This window comes from Psammomys obesus, unplaced genomic scaffold (genome assembly GCF_907164565.1).
Source record: "Psammomys obesus unplaced genomic scaffold, mPsaObe1.curated_primary_1811, whole genome shotgun sequence".
Classification (NCBI taxonomy): Eukaryota; Metazoa; Chordata; class Mammalia; order Rodentia; family Muridae; genus Psammomys; species Psammomys obesus.
In genome coordinates this window covers 3256483-3273071 of record NW_026592548.1, presented here as the reverse complement: position 1 = coordinate 3273071, position 16589 = coordinate 3256483, and the positions used below count along the sequence as shown (strand labels likewise).

General features: G+C 41.6%; 1 protein-coding gene across 1 annotated transcript in view; it reads left to right on the top strand.

The window, feature by feature from the left end:
• Positions 1-16589, top strand: part of Negr1 (neuronal growth regulator 1) — a 727531-nt gene that overhangs the window by 570742 nt on the left and 140200 nt on the right. The window contains exon 6 of the mRNA XM_055614379.1: positions 6997-7148. Within this exon, the coding sequence (XP_055470354.1) occupies positions 6997-7148 (152 nt within the window). The remainder of the gene's footprint in view (positions 1-6996; positions 7149-16589) is intronic.

Genomic DNA, 16589 nt, shown 5'->3' with positions numbered 1-16589 from the left:
GTTCATATACACAGACACACACACACACACACACACACACACACACACACATACACAGCCAGAGAATTGGTGTTGATAGTTGTTCCTGGCAGATGGTCTTAGCCATTTGCCATGTGAATGTCTCCACAGAATGGCTTAAGTGACTTTATGTCATGGCAACAGGCTTCCTCCAGAACCAGTGATGGGGGGGACATAAGGATAGAGGGCACCAAACCTCCTCATGACACTTTGCTCTTAGTTTGTGTTGTTGAACCCAACTTAGGTGCATCTCTGCCTCTGATTTTGTTGCTGTCATTGATTGTCGTTAGTCACCCAGCCATCATTACATCCTCCACAGTGTGGCTGTCCTGAATGCATTAATTACCCTAAGTTCTTTTTGCTCACATATTATCATGACTGCCTTGTAGCTCTACCACGATAGAGTTCACTCTGTCTCAGCCACCAAGATGTGACTGCCAAAGTTCTTGGTGACATGATACTTAACTACAGGGTGGAAGCCTCCTGTTAGGAGCCATAATCATAGTCTGTAACAATTAGCTTATTAGAAGCAAGAACATGGTAGAGGACAGCAGTGTCTTGCATATGCCCCTTGGAGGCTGCCACTGGCCCAGATGCTATCCTGCTTCTTATCCATGTGACCCAGTTATCACATACGGAGGCCCAGGCCCTTTTATTCTCTTTCCTGTTGTGCAGACCTTGCTGTGTTACTATGAGCCATTGTCCCTTGATACCTCCGGGGAAGTACTTCCTGCCCGAGGAGATCATTCCCCAACTGGACTCTTGGATACTCAGCCCATCCTCAAACCAATTAGTGTGTCCATTTCTCCTGCTAAACCCTAGTCTGTGACGTGATGGCTCTTCTTTCACTATCATCTTCCAGGTGCCTGACATGGTGTTTGTGTAACTATGTGTTACATGAACAAGTCCTAGGAATTTTAAGATCATTGCCCCATGCCTGTTTTTTTTTGAGTGCAAGCTTACAACTGTGCAGTTCTTCATATGCAAGCATGCCCATGTAAATGGAGACCTGGGGCACTTGGGTTGATCATTCTAGATGAGCTGTCCGCACTGTTTTGTTTGGAGACAGGGTTTCTACCTGTGCAGCCCTGGCTGTCCTGGAACTCACTCTGTAAATTATGCTGGCCTCAAACTCATAGAAATTCACCTGACTCTGCCTTATGGGTGCTGGGAAATAAAAGCCAGCACTACCATTGTCAGGATTCACACTGTTCCTTAAAAACAATGTCTCTTAGAGGTTTGGGTCTTGTCGATAGTCTAGTGTACACGGCCGACAAGCCTCAGAAACTCTCCTCTCTCCATGTCCCGAGTACGAGCAATGGGTTCTATGTGTACACCACCTTGGCTGCTTTCATTTCTCTTTTGTTGTTGTTTGGATTGTTAGTTTTGTTGTTTTTTAACACATATTTGTGAGATCAGACTAAAGACATGGGGCTTATGAGTCGAACTTTACCCAATGATCCATCTCCCCAAAGTCGCTTTCAGATGGGAAAGGGGGGATACAACCAAATTGTTCATCGAGCCTTAGTCAGTATTAAACCAACCCCAAAAAGATGAGAAAAAGGAAAGTAGTTTCTGTTGTTCGCTCATGGCTTGCTTTTGCATGTTTGTCATCTCTGCAGAATGGTTGTATTGTTACACTTCAGCATAAAACTTAATATTACATTGTTGGGCACCCAGCTATCAGGAAAACAGTTCAAGCAGAGAAGAGAGATTCGGTCATTCCCAAGGTTGTCAGGGGGTCAGGAACCACTGTTCCCAGGAGGACTGGTTCCTCCTGCACTGTGCATAGCCTTGTTTCTTTCATGTGGGCCTTAAAGGGTCTCCTCAATGGAAACCAACTGTCATATGGCAGCCCCAAAGTCTTGGATCTAAAATTACTAATTTAATTTAAATGGATACAGTAAACAAGGCACACATTTTAAATAGCTTAATAAAGTCTAAAGTCATTAAAGTATCCTAATGTATTATAATAACATCAATTTATTCAAATGCACAACTATAGATAGACACCTCTCGGGGCTCAAACAGTGATTCATAATAGTCTTCAGAGTGTTCCCAGGAATAAATGCTAGCCATAAGTGCCAAGCCACATAATAAACGAATAGATTGCTATAGCAGCATACACACATAAACAGGGAACCTTCTTCTCCTGCTGGTTTATTGAAGCTCCCACTCCTTCCCATTTTCACTTTTGGTTTCTTTTTGCATATCCTGGGGATCTCCCAAAAGCCTGGATGAGACTGATAAATGGGCATATGACTGATGCTGAGTTTGGCATGTCTTGAAATCACAATGCCATAATCTTCACCATCACTCACCTTGCCTAAAATAATTTCCTGTATATTCAATATTTAATGTTTGGCTGCCCCTGAGAGGAAGTGCATCCACTTTAAGGAACAGAGCCTATCATTGAACGCTGGCTTCACCTGTCATGATCTAGTGCCTGCTTCATTTGACATACATATACCTAAAGGGAACAAATTATCATTTAAAACTATTTTCATGTCCACAGTTGGCTACTGGGTTGGTGTCTCCCATTTCACAGACAAAGACATGAAGGTTTACAGAAATGTAATAACCCAATTGAAGCATGTAATGGTCACTGCTCTGTGTGGCCACATTTTAAGTGACCAGCACTATTCTCTGATGTGCTTGAAATACAACAGCTAACAAAGGCACTGAGAAATGTTTTCATTAGATAGTTCCACACTCATGGGCAAGATGGACATGAAACCAAAGTACTCACAAATATGTGCAACTAAATCTGTGTTAGGAGATGTGGTAACCCAGCCAGGTCTGGCAGAGCTCGCAACACCACAACTCCACTGGAACTTCATTTCTGGAGACAGTTTTATCAGTGAAGAAGTCACATTTCTGGACCATGGCTGATTTTCTGCTATTTCTAACAGTGTTGTGCAAGGAGAGATTACTTCCCCTCCGATTATGTAGTGGGCAGAGGGGCAAAACCACAGGCAGGAGCTGCTGCCAGTGGAGTGTGTGCCTGGGCAAGTTCCAGGAGGGAAGGAAGCATGCTTGCTGCTTCTCATTCCAGGCTATGTGCACCCTGAGAGACTGACTCCAGGGGAGGCCAATGGCAGCTGTGTGAAAAGCTTCACTCAAGGTAGAACTAAGCTCCAGAACTACTCATGAGGCCCCTGACCTAGAAAGATACCCAGAAAGCTCCCAGAATGAAAGCTTGCCAGAATGACAGGTTGCCTTTCTACCCATTAGATGCATCCCCTGGATTGAGCCCAGCTTTCCCGACCTGGCTGCTGCCTGTTAGTTAGCTGTTTAGCCCCAAGGGCTTTGTCCCTTGGCCCAACTCAACTTTCCCGAAGCACCCACTCTTTCTGACCAGTCTCAAACACAATATCCAGTTCTGCTTGAAAAGGTCAACACTAACAGTTATGATGAGTGGACACTGCAGCCAGAGGAGGTCCAGATGTGAATGTCAGGTCTGTTGATTATTGGGTGCTGGAAGATGAATTAGCTTAATCTTTTTAAACTTCTGTCTCCTCATCTCTAAACTAGGACTGATAACACCTATCTCCCAGGATTGCTGAGAACATTCATTCATGTTCATAGAATGATTATTTGTTCCTCACTCTTAACACTACAGACTCATGTACAAAAGCTGAAGAATTTCAGTTATAAATGTATGGAGAACAATTACCACATATACATGAAACCTTCCTGTGTAACGTGAGGCTGGCAATGCTGTCATGACTCAGGGCCTGTGGCATTTGCTATTGACTCTGACCTGGAAAGGAAGAGCAGGCAATGGTCCCAAAGTGAAGTGAGGCAGGCCTGAGACTGAGCAAGGCACAATGCCATTGTCCTACTTATTTTTACAATCTTAGCAACTGATGACACTATGTGGTCGAGTTTTCTCTGGTGACTTTGCTACTGGCTCTTCTTGGTCACCTTAGTGACCCAAAGGAGATGATGCCCAAAGGAGATGATGGTTGGAATATGTGATTGTTTGACAACTAAGCACCCCTGGTTCCCATGTGTTACCTCTGCTAATAGAAAACACAGTACTCTGTTCTAATACAGTAGAACAGTCTGCTGATGGGGCCCACAGCAGACCCTGGCAAATCAAGCAGCCTGAAGCTCACAGATTTATGGGACACTGGGAAAAGAGAGAGGGAGAGTCAGGGTAATGACCCTCACCATGGAGCAAACAGGATGGTTCCAGGACAACAGGATGGCAATGACAGAAGGATCTTACACCCCACTTCCCCCTGTAAAAGTACACAAGGACACATGGATAGGTACTTTCTTATAGGTAATATATGCTGCAGCTACTCTTATAAAGAACAGGAAGCCTGGTGCATAATGTTAACTGCTACTTTAGTAGAGATTCTCTTCCACTGTAGCAGAAGGCTGTAAGAAGTCAATAATCTGTAAATATAGGACAATATAGAAATTATTCTATCACCTATCTATCTATCATCTATTTATCCATCTAATTTCTATCTCTATTTCTATAAAACCTCATGTAACCCAGGTTAGTCCCCAACTTCCTATGTAGCTAAGGATGACTCTGAAGCATCAGATGGATCACCTTGTTCCTGCCCCCTAATTAGAAGTGTATGCTGGCACCCCATCTTATTCAATGTTGTGGATCAAACCCAGGTTTGCATGCTAAAGCAGTGCCCCACCAATTTAACTGTGTCCTCACCCAAGGAAGAGTCCCTTAATAAAAAACAAAAAATTGTAGAGAATCATCTTGGAATAAATCTTCAAAGAGAGAAAGAAGTCATCAGTTAAAATACTCTTATTCTTTGATCACATGGGGCATACCTGCTAAAGCTTTTAGGTAGGACTCATGAACATCCAGAGACAAGGGTGGGGTTTATCAAGTCATATCAATTAATTGATTGATTAAAGGTTGTTAATGTGAGTCATGAAAGTGTACAATAAGGCACTAGGAATTTAGTATTTTCACAGGTTAGCAATATTTTTGTCCTATTTTCTCATTTAGATTTGGGGATCATAGTTATGCTCAAGTTTAAATTTTGCTCAGTGTTTATTCAACTCAAGGTTTTTTAAATCTGATTAAAGTTTGTGTTTTGAATAAGTCATATCTAACCAGTAAGGAAACTTAGGAAATTCTAAGAGTACTAATATCTCGTTACCTCTGATTTACATGACATGTATACTAGTTAGTCTTGATTCAGTGCAAGCTGCAGAGTGTCAGTCAGTGCTGACTCTGGGGAGCTTCTTTATGATCAGACATGTATGGTACTGAAACAAACATACATGAAAGAAAAATCTGACTGGCCACATGCAGGGTGAATTTACCCACCTTGGGATCAGTATGTCTCTTTTACATCAATTTGAAGTTAATCAAGCAGAAGGTAGAATCTGGTTTTAACCTCATTGGTGTAGAATTTATATTTCTAGAGAAAATCTCTTGAATTTGGCTTCATCTCATGATTACCGTAAGGCATTCCTCATGTGTTTAGGATACACTGTAAATGGCTCACAACTCCAGCATCAAAGAAAGTATGTCCCTGTAGTCTGGACTTTTTTTTAAAGGAAATTATAACAATTCAATGAGTTAAAAAAATTCTCCAAGTCCACTGATAAGGGAGGTCCTCCTCCCCTTCCTAGCCTATCAGGTCTCATCAGGACTGGCTGCATTGTCTTCCTCTGTGGCCTGGTAAGGCTGCTCCCCCATCAGGGGCAGGTGATCAAAGAGCCAGCTACTGTGTTCGTGTCAGAATCAGTCCCTGTTCCCCTTACTAGGGAACCCACTTGGAGACTGAGCTTCCATGGGCTACATTTGTGCAGGGGTTCTAGGTTATCTCCATGCATGGTCCTTGGTTGGACTATCAGTTTCAGAAAAGACCCCTGGGCCCAGATTTCTTGGTTCTGGTGCTCTCCTTGTGGAACTCCTGTCCCCTTCCGGTCTTTCTATCTTGGACTGGGGCATGAGAGAAGATGATGGAGGGAGGATGGGGTTGGGAGGGAATGAGAGAGGGAGCTGCAGCTGGGATGCAAAGTGAAGAAAATGTAATTTATATAAAAAAATAAAAATTAAAACAATATGACAATAAAAAATGGAGAACTGGGAAAAACAACAACAACATCAAAACTTGTGTGTATGAAAACTGGTAGAACAATCCAAGAGTGCATTACACAGAGAAGACAGCCATTTAAGAAACAATAGAAAAACATAGACCAGCTGGCATAAGGAGGAAACAGTCTGAGGGACAGGAACAGCAGGAGGTCAGCACCAAGGGTAGAATCAGGAAGATGCAGAAACAGAGATATGTGACCTGGTACTACAACATGGAGCCATGCCAGCACAAACTGAATGAGGCCTCAGGTGCTGTGTCTAGAGAGAGATTTCCAGAAAGTCAGGAGTATCAAGAAGAAAGCAACTCTTTCTTTTTGAAAGCAGATGTGTTTCAGGCTTCTGAATGCTGTCTGAATTGCTCTACTTCTTTCTCCAGGTTTAAGAAAGTCATCTCTCTGCTTGGTTGTCCATGACAATAGCTTTATAGCATTGACATGAATCTTTGTAACATATAGTGTTAGAGGAATTACCCACAAATGTCACCTGAAGTTTTTTAGGCTCCTATCAGCTAGCTAGATTACCCAGAAGCCATCAGCTTATGGTGGACTCTAAGTCTTTTCTGTCGTCCTTGGCTTTCACGATGAGAAGCCTTTGCTCTGGTGGATGAATTTGTACACTGGGAAGAGTGCACATGAAGACTACATGGTCTGGTTTACCATGTAGCAAGGCAACTATCAGAGCAGAAGGCAGGTCTCAAGCCTGTCTTCTCCCTCAAACTGGAGTATGAGAAGAGTTGCTAAACAAAACTAACACCATGCTGTTAATGTCTTGGTGGATGTGGTTACACTGTAATTTACAGGTTGCCATGGCTGGTGGCTGCTCTGCCTAAGCTAAATTAGAATCTAATGTCCTAGAACATACTTAATAGAGTACATTCTGTCTTCTAGGCTCTTCAATGGCCAGCAAGGAATTATCATTCAGAACTTCAGCACAAGGTCTATCCTCACAGTGACCAATGTGACACAGGAGCACTTCGGCAACTATACCTGTGTAGCTGCCAACAAGCTGGGCACAACCAACGCAAGCCTGCCCCTCAACCGTAAGTAACAAAGTCAAAAAGCATCCTCCAATGCTTCCAGACTCCTGCATGAACACAATAAAGCCCAAGCATGGAGTATGTTCACCATAGACCTCATCCTAATGTAACAAGTGCCTTAGAAACAGAAAAGTTTTTTCCAAGATTATATGGGTGTTTGAGAACTTTATAATACCTGTAAAACTCTATGTGTAGAAAAGCCTTAGAGCTGAGAGGGGGAGGGGACTACAGAAATAGATGAAACGCATCTTCTGACCTAAGATAGTTAAATGGGGTTTTATCTGTATTTTTTTTAAAGTTCTCTCTTGAAGCATGGAGTAACCAAGACTTGAGTTCACTCTTGGTTGTTCTTCTTCAGACATACATGTTGGAGTCACCAGAAACTCACATGCTATAAGTAAAATGAAATAGTGAGTAAGCAAGCATGCGAAAGATATTCTATCTACCTACATAGTGTATTTTCTCAAAGCTGCATCTTGAAATACAATGAAGGGATTGAGTAAGATAAATGCTACATTGTCTGTACATCCAAATGCAATGAAATGGATTGTCTCTTGGTGAGTTTAAGCCAAAACAAGCAGTCAGGAAGGGAGGAAGATGGATTCTCCGCTGCTGATAGAGTGTAGGACTCATTTGCAAGGCAGTATCTCCTATCAAAAAAGTGTGGGGCTCTTATTTAAAGCACCTATACTTATGTATATGGGCGAGAATTTGAGGGCTGCCACCTCTGAGCAGAACACTTTTGAGCATGTTCAGCCTGAGGTCATAGATTTTAAAGGAAAAGTAGTGGGTACACCACTGGTGTGCTTAGCTCAGGGTCATAGGCTTCTGTTCCAAAGATTGCAAAGGCAGATGTGAGCACCTCTGGGCATGTTCCATTTTCTCCAAAAAAGTTTTAGTAGATGAAAGGAAGGGCTATTTTGAAGACATATTAGTACATCTGTTCTCAAGGTGTCTGCCTGTCTTCAGAGCTCACACTAATGCCTTTCAGAGGCTAGAAGAGAATGAACAGCCGCCCTGGGGACCAGCAGAAGAGTGAAAACCCTACTCTAATGATCTTCTCAGCAACTATGATTAGTACCTTGTGAAAGCTAAGTGACTTGCAGATTGTTACAACCGTAAAGCACCACTCATTTTCAAATTAAGTGTTTTTCAAAATATTCAGAGAGGAATACAAACTCACTGCTTCCTCAGTTTCACTAGATTATCTGAATTATTCTCCTTCCAAATTTAGTATTCTATTGTAACCCAGAACACATACTGATGTTACCCTGTGATTAAAAATTTACCCTGGGGAAATGCAGATATTCTGTGGTTCATCACAGCAAGGCTATTTCCACGTTGCAGAAAACAAAATTGGATGAAGGTGTTCCAGCTTTCTTAGAACATACTTCAGTGTGTTTTATCATTCATGAACTTTGAATTTGAATGCTTTTAAAACTTCTGATATAGGATCAAATGCATAACTTTATGTCAACTCCTTCATTACTTTGCCTTAATTTTTCTTAATAGTTCTTAGCACTAATTTTGAAAGAAAAATACTCTGTGTCATACAATGGCCTTCTGCAAAATTATTACTAATTCTTTTCTCATGTGGATGTTTTATTTGGTGTCATGATTTGTAACAAAAGCCACTAAAGAGATCTGAAGCAGTTTGATTTGTAATTTAATGTAAATGTTCACAGTTTTCTAGAATATTGTAAATATTTTAGATGGCTTAAATATTAAAAAATATGAATGAATTAATTAATTTTAAGAAGCAAAAAATGAGGGTTAATAATATGTTAACTTGCTAGCAAAATTTGTAAATTACAGCTTGTTTTCAAAAATGAAGTAATAATAGCTTTAGAAATTTAGGAGCATAAGTCATGTCTATCTATCAATCTATCATCTATCTATATATCTATCTATCTACCTATCTATCTATCATCTGTCATCTCTCTATCATGTATCTATCATCTACCATCTATCTATCTATCATCTGTCATCTATCTATCAACTATTATCTATCTATCATCTATTGTCAATCAATCTATCTATCATCTATCTATCATCTCTTACTCACTCAGAACCATAAACACAACTTTAATGATTGGTTAACAAATACAAAAGGACAGACTATAACTGTCTATAACTGTGACCTGGAAGTATGATATATCTGTATACATAGGACTCTTTCTCTGCAAAGACCAAAGCTCTTCTGCACTAAGCATTTCTATTCTGTGCTATAATTATTGTTTTTGTTTTAACTTTTATTTCACTTTTGTGGTGTTAGAGATCAGATTCATGATTCATGCATACTAGGCAAGCACTGTAACTCTGAAGCAACACCTCCAACCACGATAGTTATTTTTAGATATTTTTTTTCTTTCTGTTGAGCCCTGTGGCGTTTTAGAATTGCATCAGTCTGTCATCAATCACGTTAGCTGCCCAGTCACCAAGCACAATGTCTACTATTTAATAGATAACTAGTATATTTTTAATGAATGAAGGAATTAAGCAGCGAGTAAGAAGATGAATGGACTGGTGAGTAAATGAAGGCTGAGCTGTTTTGCCACTGTGGTTGCCTTATCAGCCAAGCAATGTCCCAGGCATCAGAAATGACACTTACTATTATTTTATTGTGGGCTAGATCCTATCCTAATTTCTTACAAGAATTTGTCCATTTGGTCCTCACACAAGTCAAAGACGGGTTTCTTCAACCTCCCTTTTGCAGATGAAAGCTTAGAAAGAGTGTGTTCTGTGATGACTGACGGCTGTCAGATTAATCAGTGGTGAAACTGGCCTGTCCTGGCTGCTTGCTCTTGAGCTCAAGCTCTGGGCCACTGCTCTGAATCTCAGAGCATAGAACCACCCACCGAGTGAAAGAGGGTCATGGTCACTTGAAACATAGTGTTAAAATAGTTTCTATGTAGAACTGACCCCTTTACAGGTTTCATCAGCCAGTGTCTGTAGTCTGTAGGATGAACCCTGAGACCATTTCAGTCTACTTTTGGTTTGAAAAATCTCATATTTTCCAGATTGCCAAACAGCTACAATCTGTAAATTCAGGGTGAGCCACAGATGAAACTAAGTAAAAGGAAAGCCAGTGTGTTTGGGTATGAACATGTGTGAAGGGAAAGGCTAGAAAGAGAGAATATGTGTGAGGAAGGGGAGAGAGGGAGAAAGAGAACATGTGTGAATAAGTATATGTATGTTTTCCATTACAGGAGTCAAACAGATCTTCTTTGAATCTAAGTTTTACTATACTTCAGTTACGCTATACTTCAGCTATGTAAGTTACGTGGGTTTCAAATCCTCAGTTAACTCATTTGTAAATTGAGGGAAATTGTAGTTCTCACATAACAGAGCAGGAATTTAGATACTGCCTTTAATGCAGCTGTCCCTCTGTCTGGAACCAAGTAGGTAATCAGTAAATGTAGTCATTGTTACTCTATCATCACATATGCCAACCCGAGTTCCATACATCTTAAGGAACACTGTGAGTATACTAGGGATAAGTGACTATCTGACAGCTGTCTGTCTGCTGTTTACCTGAGGGCTTCTCTGCTATGCAATCCACTTGTGAGAAAGGTGTGTGTTTGGAGGGGGAAGGCATTCTTGAGATAATCTGCTAACCTAACACACAAGCTTGCCACGGGCCACTGTTAATGCACTGACCAGGGTTTGTGGATGTTAATTCCACATTAAAAGTCCTGCCCACAGCATATGCACATTGTCACTAGGCATTTGGGATCTTCAAAGTGTGTAAGTGGAACAAACACACAGTTTCGTGTGACACTTGTGTGACTGATTCAGTAGTGGCACTCATTTGTCAAATATGTGTGTTGAAGACCTGCAATGTTCAAAGCCATAGGCCACATTCTGGAAAGAGCAGAGTAACTCAACTGATAACCTCCCCTCAAGGAGCTCAGACAAGTGAGAGTAGAGAACCAGGAGGATGAGTGAGTCTGGGCAGAACAGTCAATGATGCTGTCCTGGGGCAGAGAAGGGCTCTTAATTCAGTCTCAGGGCCCTGAAGGGACTGTCACCCAGGAAAAGCTGAAATCATTGTGTGAATTTTAAGCAACCAATGCTCAGCTCAAATCACCATCTAAGCCATCATTTCCTCATCTCTGAGGAAGAATTTTCACTCAACAATAATCACAAGCATAGAGTAAATGACCAAAATGACAGCATCACGACCAGAGGCCAGACAGGAGTCTGTGCTCCCAGAGCTAGGGGCATGATTGGGTTGGTCTTGAGTAAGATGATGAATGAAACAACCAGACCCAAGAGTAGACATGCTGGTCCTTTCCTGGGCTTGAGTAAAGGGTAACAGAAGTGAGACTATGAAGAAAGGCTGGAGAAATCGACAAGTATTGGGACAGTCTTGAATATGTCTTTGAACTTTATTCTTGGAGTCACTGAATAATTTTAATAAAATAATTACATGAACAGATCTGGATCCTAAAAGACTTTATTAGACTGTACAGATTCTAAACCCTACACAAAATTTAAATAACATGGGCAAATAAAAATGGTACAGTAAAAGTAAGTGAGGTGAGAACTGAGAGAGGAGGAGGTGTGAGGCAGTGGCCAAATATTTAGGGAATAGGAAGGGGGCAGGGAATGGGACTCTAGCTGACTTCTGGTAGTTAGTGTGGTGACATTAACCAGGATCAAAGTTCAGGAAGGATACAATCTTGAAGTGATCAGGACCAAATGTAGATTCAGCAAGGGGAACAGGTCAGATTTCTCACCAAACAGGAACGGTGAAATACAGGAAGGATAGATACACAAACAACATCTCCTTGAGAGCAAGCAGAACAGAGGAGCACCAGACAGATGAGAATGGTGAGAAACCGGGCAGCCAAGCCCTCTGTCTCTTCAGACCAAAGGAAGGCTGATGGTGAGCTATAGTGAAAATTTTGAGTTATTTTTTAAACATAGAAATCTTATGTGAATATGTTTTTGTTTTAATCCCAGGTGTGGGATATGGGACTGCTTCAGACTGTCTACAGTAGCTCACTATGATTTGCCTCGTGCTCTACCAGGAGTATGATTTTGCCAGATGCAGATAGTGTACATGTGGAATTTTGGGGACTCTTCAGAAGGTATAAAAGTGGGAGCCCCAGGAGGGCCTGGGGCAACTGCTGCCTGTGCTGCTCCCTTGTTTACTGCTGGTGCTATTGCTGGTTGCTGGCTACTGAAATACTGGTTGCTGGTTGGAGATACTTGACAATAAAGATCAAATTTGCTCCAAGGAACTCAATGCCCCTAATCAGCAGGAAGTAGTGTTCTGATATCAATGCCCCCTTTCTCCTCTAACCTTCTTTCTTTCCTCCCTAGTATTGTAGAGTTAGAAGGGAAAGGTGGTGGAAGGACCTAAGAAAAGAACCCAATAATGTAGAAAAAAAAATCCCAGCTTCAATGATGCGCTGGGATTTAGAATGTAGAGTGGTTAGTGATTTCTCTAGAGCAATTTCTGTGGAAAGCTGGTAGCAAATGACAAGTTTCTATAGATTGAGGTTAAACAGAGGGGAAGGAGCTGAGATATGGGTTTAAATCCCCCCTTTCTGGAGGTTAAGCCATATAAGAGAGAACCAGGGCATCATCTGGATATCTCCCGGAACATCTGTCCTGCTTAGCCTAATGTTCTGACTAATGGGCTAGTGGCCTGGCTGTGTGCGTATCAGTCACTCCCTGACCTACTGCCCTGGCCTTGAGAGTTTCCTAGCCAGGCATCAGTGCCGTTTTTGGCAGACCTCGGCCCCATCCTCCCAAGTTTTGCTTCTTCCTCCTGTTTGAGTTCTGAAAGAAACATTTTCTCTTAAGGCTTTAAGTTGCAATTGTAAAGGGAACTATAATTTTAAGCAGAAATTTTAGGAATTTTGTCAATAAAACTACTTTAAATTGTTACAAATAAAGATTACTGTTTGCCAAGCGTGAGAAAATAGATGGTAGAAAGACCATAGAAAGCAAGAGGATAAAGAGAAAGAGAGAGAGCATGGTCTGCAGCCTGTGCAGCTCAGTGCTTAGAAAAGACAGGCTTTAATACAATTCACAAAGGATAACAGCTTGACAACTATCCGTAATCAAATTCCTTCTTACGTACGAACTCTGGGACTCAGAACTGCATCTCTTAGTGTTGTTTTCACGTGTAATGAGCAGTACAAGAATAACTCTGTGTATGTTCCTTAAAGGAAGGAAACCGAGTGATCTCATCCTGCCATCTATGGGTCCCGTTCCTCAGGTGCTCCCTGTCTGTGAGAAGGCTTTCCATCTCCTTCTGGATCTTTGAGAAGAGCACACTGCAAGAACTTTGTTTCTCACTTTACCAAAAACATATATTGACTTCAGTGTGTGTGTGTGTGTGTGTGTGTGTGTGTGTGTGTGTGTGTGTGAGCTCAACATCTGCAGAGAAGTTAAAGAATTGATTGGGACAGAAGAGACCTACAGAAGCAAATGTGCTCATAATCCACACGGCTTTACGTTAATGCAGCTTTCCTGGAGGCCCAGTTTGTGCACTTGGGTGGGGCAAGGTCAGCCTGAATAGTGACAGAGAAGCTATTTACAGCCACATACTAGATGGGACATTGCTACGGTATGTGGATGCCAGCCCACCCTGTAGATGTGTTCCCAGGTAGCCTGTGGATCCTGCAGTAAGTCCTGGCAATGTTGTGGGGCCTCCTCGCTTATTGAACATCTGTTCAAGAACATATACATTATACATTAAAACCTCAAAGGACTCAACAAAATGCTTGCCTGCCTTGACTTCCCCGCTGGAGACTGTAGTGAATTTCCAATATTAAGGGCTTTCACAAACATTACTTTTTTACTCTTTAGAAACCTCTCAGAGATTATTTCTTCTCGGCTTACATAATTTGATGAAAAATGTCTTCATCTGAAATGAAAAACTCAGTTGGTAGCCTCTCTACAGAAGTGGAAAAGGTGAAAGGGGCAGGATGTGACAGCTAAGTCTAGACTGGTGCTGCTGGTAGCTGCTCTTCAAGGATGGTTTGCCAAATGCAGATTATGCTTTACTAGAAAATAATATTTCAGCTTTCTACTTGCTTAAAATGTCCCCAAATGCCAGTAAGCTGCAGTGGGCTCCCATTACTTTATCCTTGTATAAATAACTGATCCCATGTGGAAAACAATGACAACACCACGAGTTTAAGTTTTATATTCTAGATCAAAACTATTATTCGCTTCTATGACTTAAAAGGGGCAGGATTTCATTTTGGCTGAAAGATGCAGTCATCTATTTAGCCTTGGAGGCTCCTGAGGACATAAGCATGTGTGAGCCCCAAGGCCTTTATCCTGGTGGCTTTTAGATATTAGAAGGAAGGCTTTCCTATGTGTTCTCAAAATAAATGTTGACAAGAATTAATTTGGAGCTTGTACACAGACTCTGATATAGCAGCATAGGACTGTGCTGAGGTCTAGATCTACACAGATGATTTAACACATAGGAAGTACACATAAGTTTGTGGAAATGGAGAGGGAAAAGGTGAGAAGACATTCCCTCCCCAGATGATGCCTAAAGCTTGGGTGGATTTATAAGAAGATAGATAAAAATAGCCATTCCATACCACATAAGAAATATGGCTACTCATGAGCCAAGGCAGTAGAAGGGACTGCCAGAGCCTGGAGTGCTCCAGGCCACCAGATTACTAAATCAAAAACAAGCACAGAATTTAGCCCTTCATGCCTCGACTTGGACTATAGAGGTGTAGACATGGAAGGTTATTTTTGTGAAGCAACAGAACCCTTGCTCCCAAATGAAGCTTTTCACACACTCTTGCTGTGTCCAGTAACACAGAACAGTGATGGGGTTGAATTCTGTGAAGCGCACCATGGGCCAACGTCATGATTACCCACATCACAGGCTTTATTCCACAAACCTGGACCATATCAGCTCTCACACATGTGGGCTGTGTGGTTCGTGTGTGATGCAGCTTGTTGTTCCTGACATTAAACCAAGTCCCGAAAATAAATGAAGAAATGAGGGCTGCCATCAAGATACAAAGTAATTCTGAGATGTATATGACATCAGTGCCAGGCTAACACTACACAGTATTTTATGTAAAAGTCATTTTTCCTAAGTGGAGGGGACAAGTTCTAAGCAGTGGTTAAAAAATTAGAGAATGGGGCTGGAGAGACGGCTTAGTGGTAAAGACAGCTTTTGCTTTTACAGGACCCAGGTTAGGTTCCCAGGACCCACATGGTAGGTCACAACCATCAGTAAATCCCAGGAGACTCAATACTATCTTCCAGCCTCTGTGAACAGACAGACAGACAAACCAGGAACACACATGACACATTTAAAGGGGAGAGAGAAGGAGGCATAGTCATTCACTGAAGTGCTCAAGGATCAAACAGTGTTTATCATTGTACTGCGATACCTCTAAACCACCTTGTGGCAGGGTTCTTTCCGTCTATACCACTGAAAGCCAGTGAGAATGCACTGGCTGTGGTGATGCTATGATAACGGTGACATCATTAGACTTTAGCTCTGTTAAGGGATAATGAAACAACCACCTCCCTTTTGGTGTGACACTGGCTGACAGGCCACAGGGTTGAGTGTGTTTAACAAAGAGAATTGGAGCTAGTTGTTTGGTGTGGAAGTAAACCTAGGGGATCTCTCTCTCTCTCTCTCTGTGTCTCTGTCTCTCTCTCCATCCTACAGCAGTGTGGCAGTGTTGGCTGCCAAAATGTCAGAACTTTCTAAAGAATTTGATTTGAAAATTTCTGCTGTAGAACAAATGCTTGCTTAGCATAAGAGGAGACTTAAGGAGATGAAGATGAGCCTGAGCACAGACATAAGTGTCCACAGCTTCCCACTCTCCAGGTTGAGAGTCTAAACCTTTTAGTTAAGCAGATCTGACCTGAAGGATTTTTGGACACTTTTCTCAATCTTTGAGCCTTAGACCTCTCACCTATAAAAGAGAAATGAACACTTTGTTTTTATAGACAGTTCTAGAATTAAATAAAACAAGACTGAGAGAGATGACTAAATTGCTTAAATGTTTGATGTGCAAACATGAAGACTCAAGGAACTCACCTAAGGCCAACCTATGACCTCAGCAAACAAGTACATAAATGAATGTGCACCCATGCACACACATACATCATACACATGTACAAAAGTAAATAATAACCACACTGCCTGTAACATTACATATCTCCCACCTTTTCCATCTTTTCTTATAAATTGTACAAATGTGGAAGGACAAACACAAACAGACTAAAGTCTGCACAAACGGCATGGCTGTAACTTTGTCTCTAGGTATCCAAGCAAACGTGCTGGTTCTTTGCTTCATTTCTTAATGCACCAATGCATACTATTATGATACTATCCTTATTAGAATTATTAATTAAATCAACTGAGCACTCAGCGTTTGCTTGTAATGACTGGAAGCAGTGGGCAGGTTGATGAGTGAGGCATGGGGGTTAATT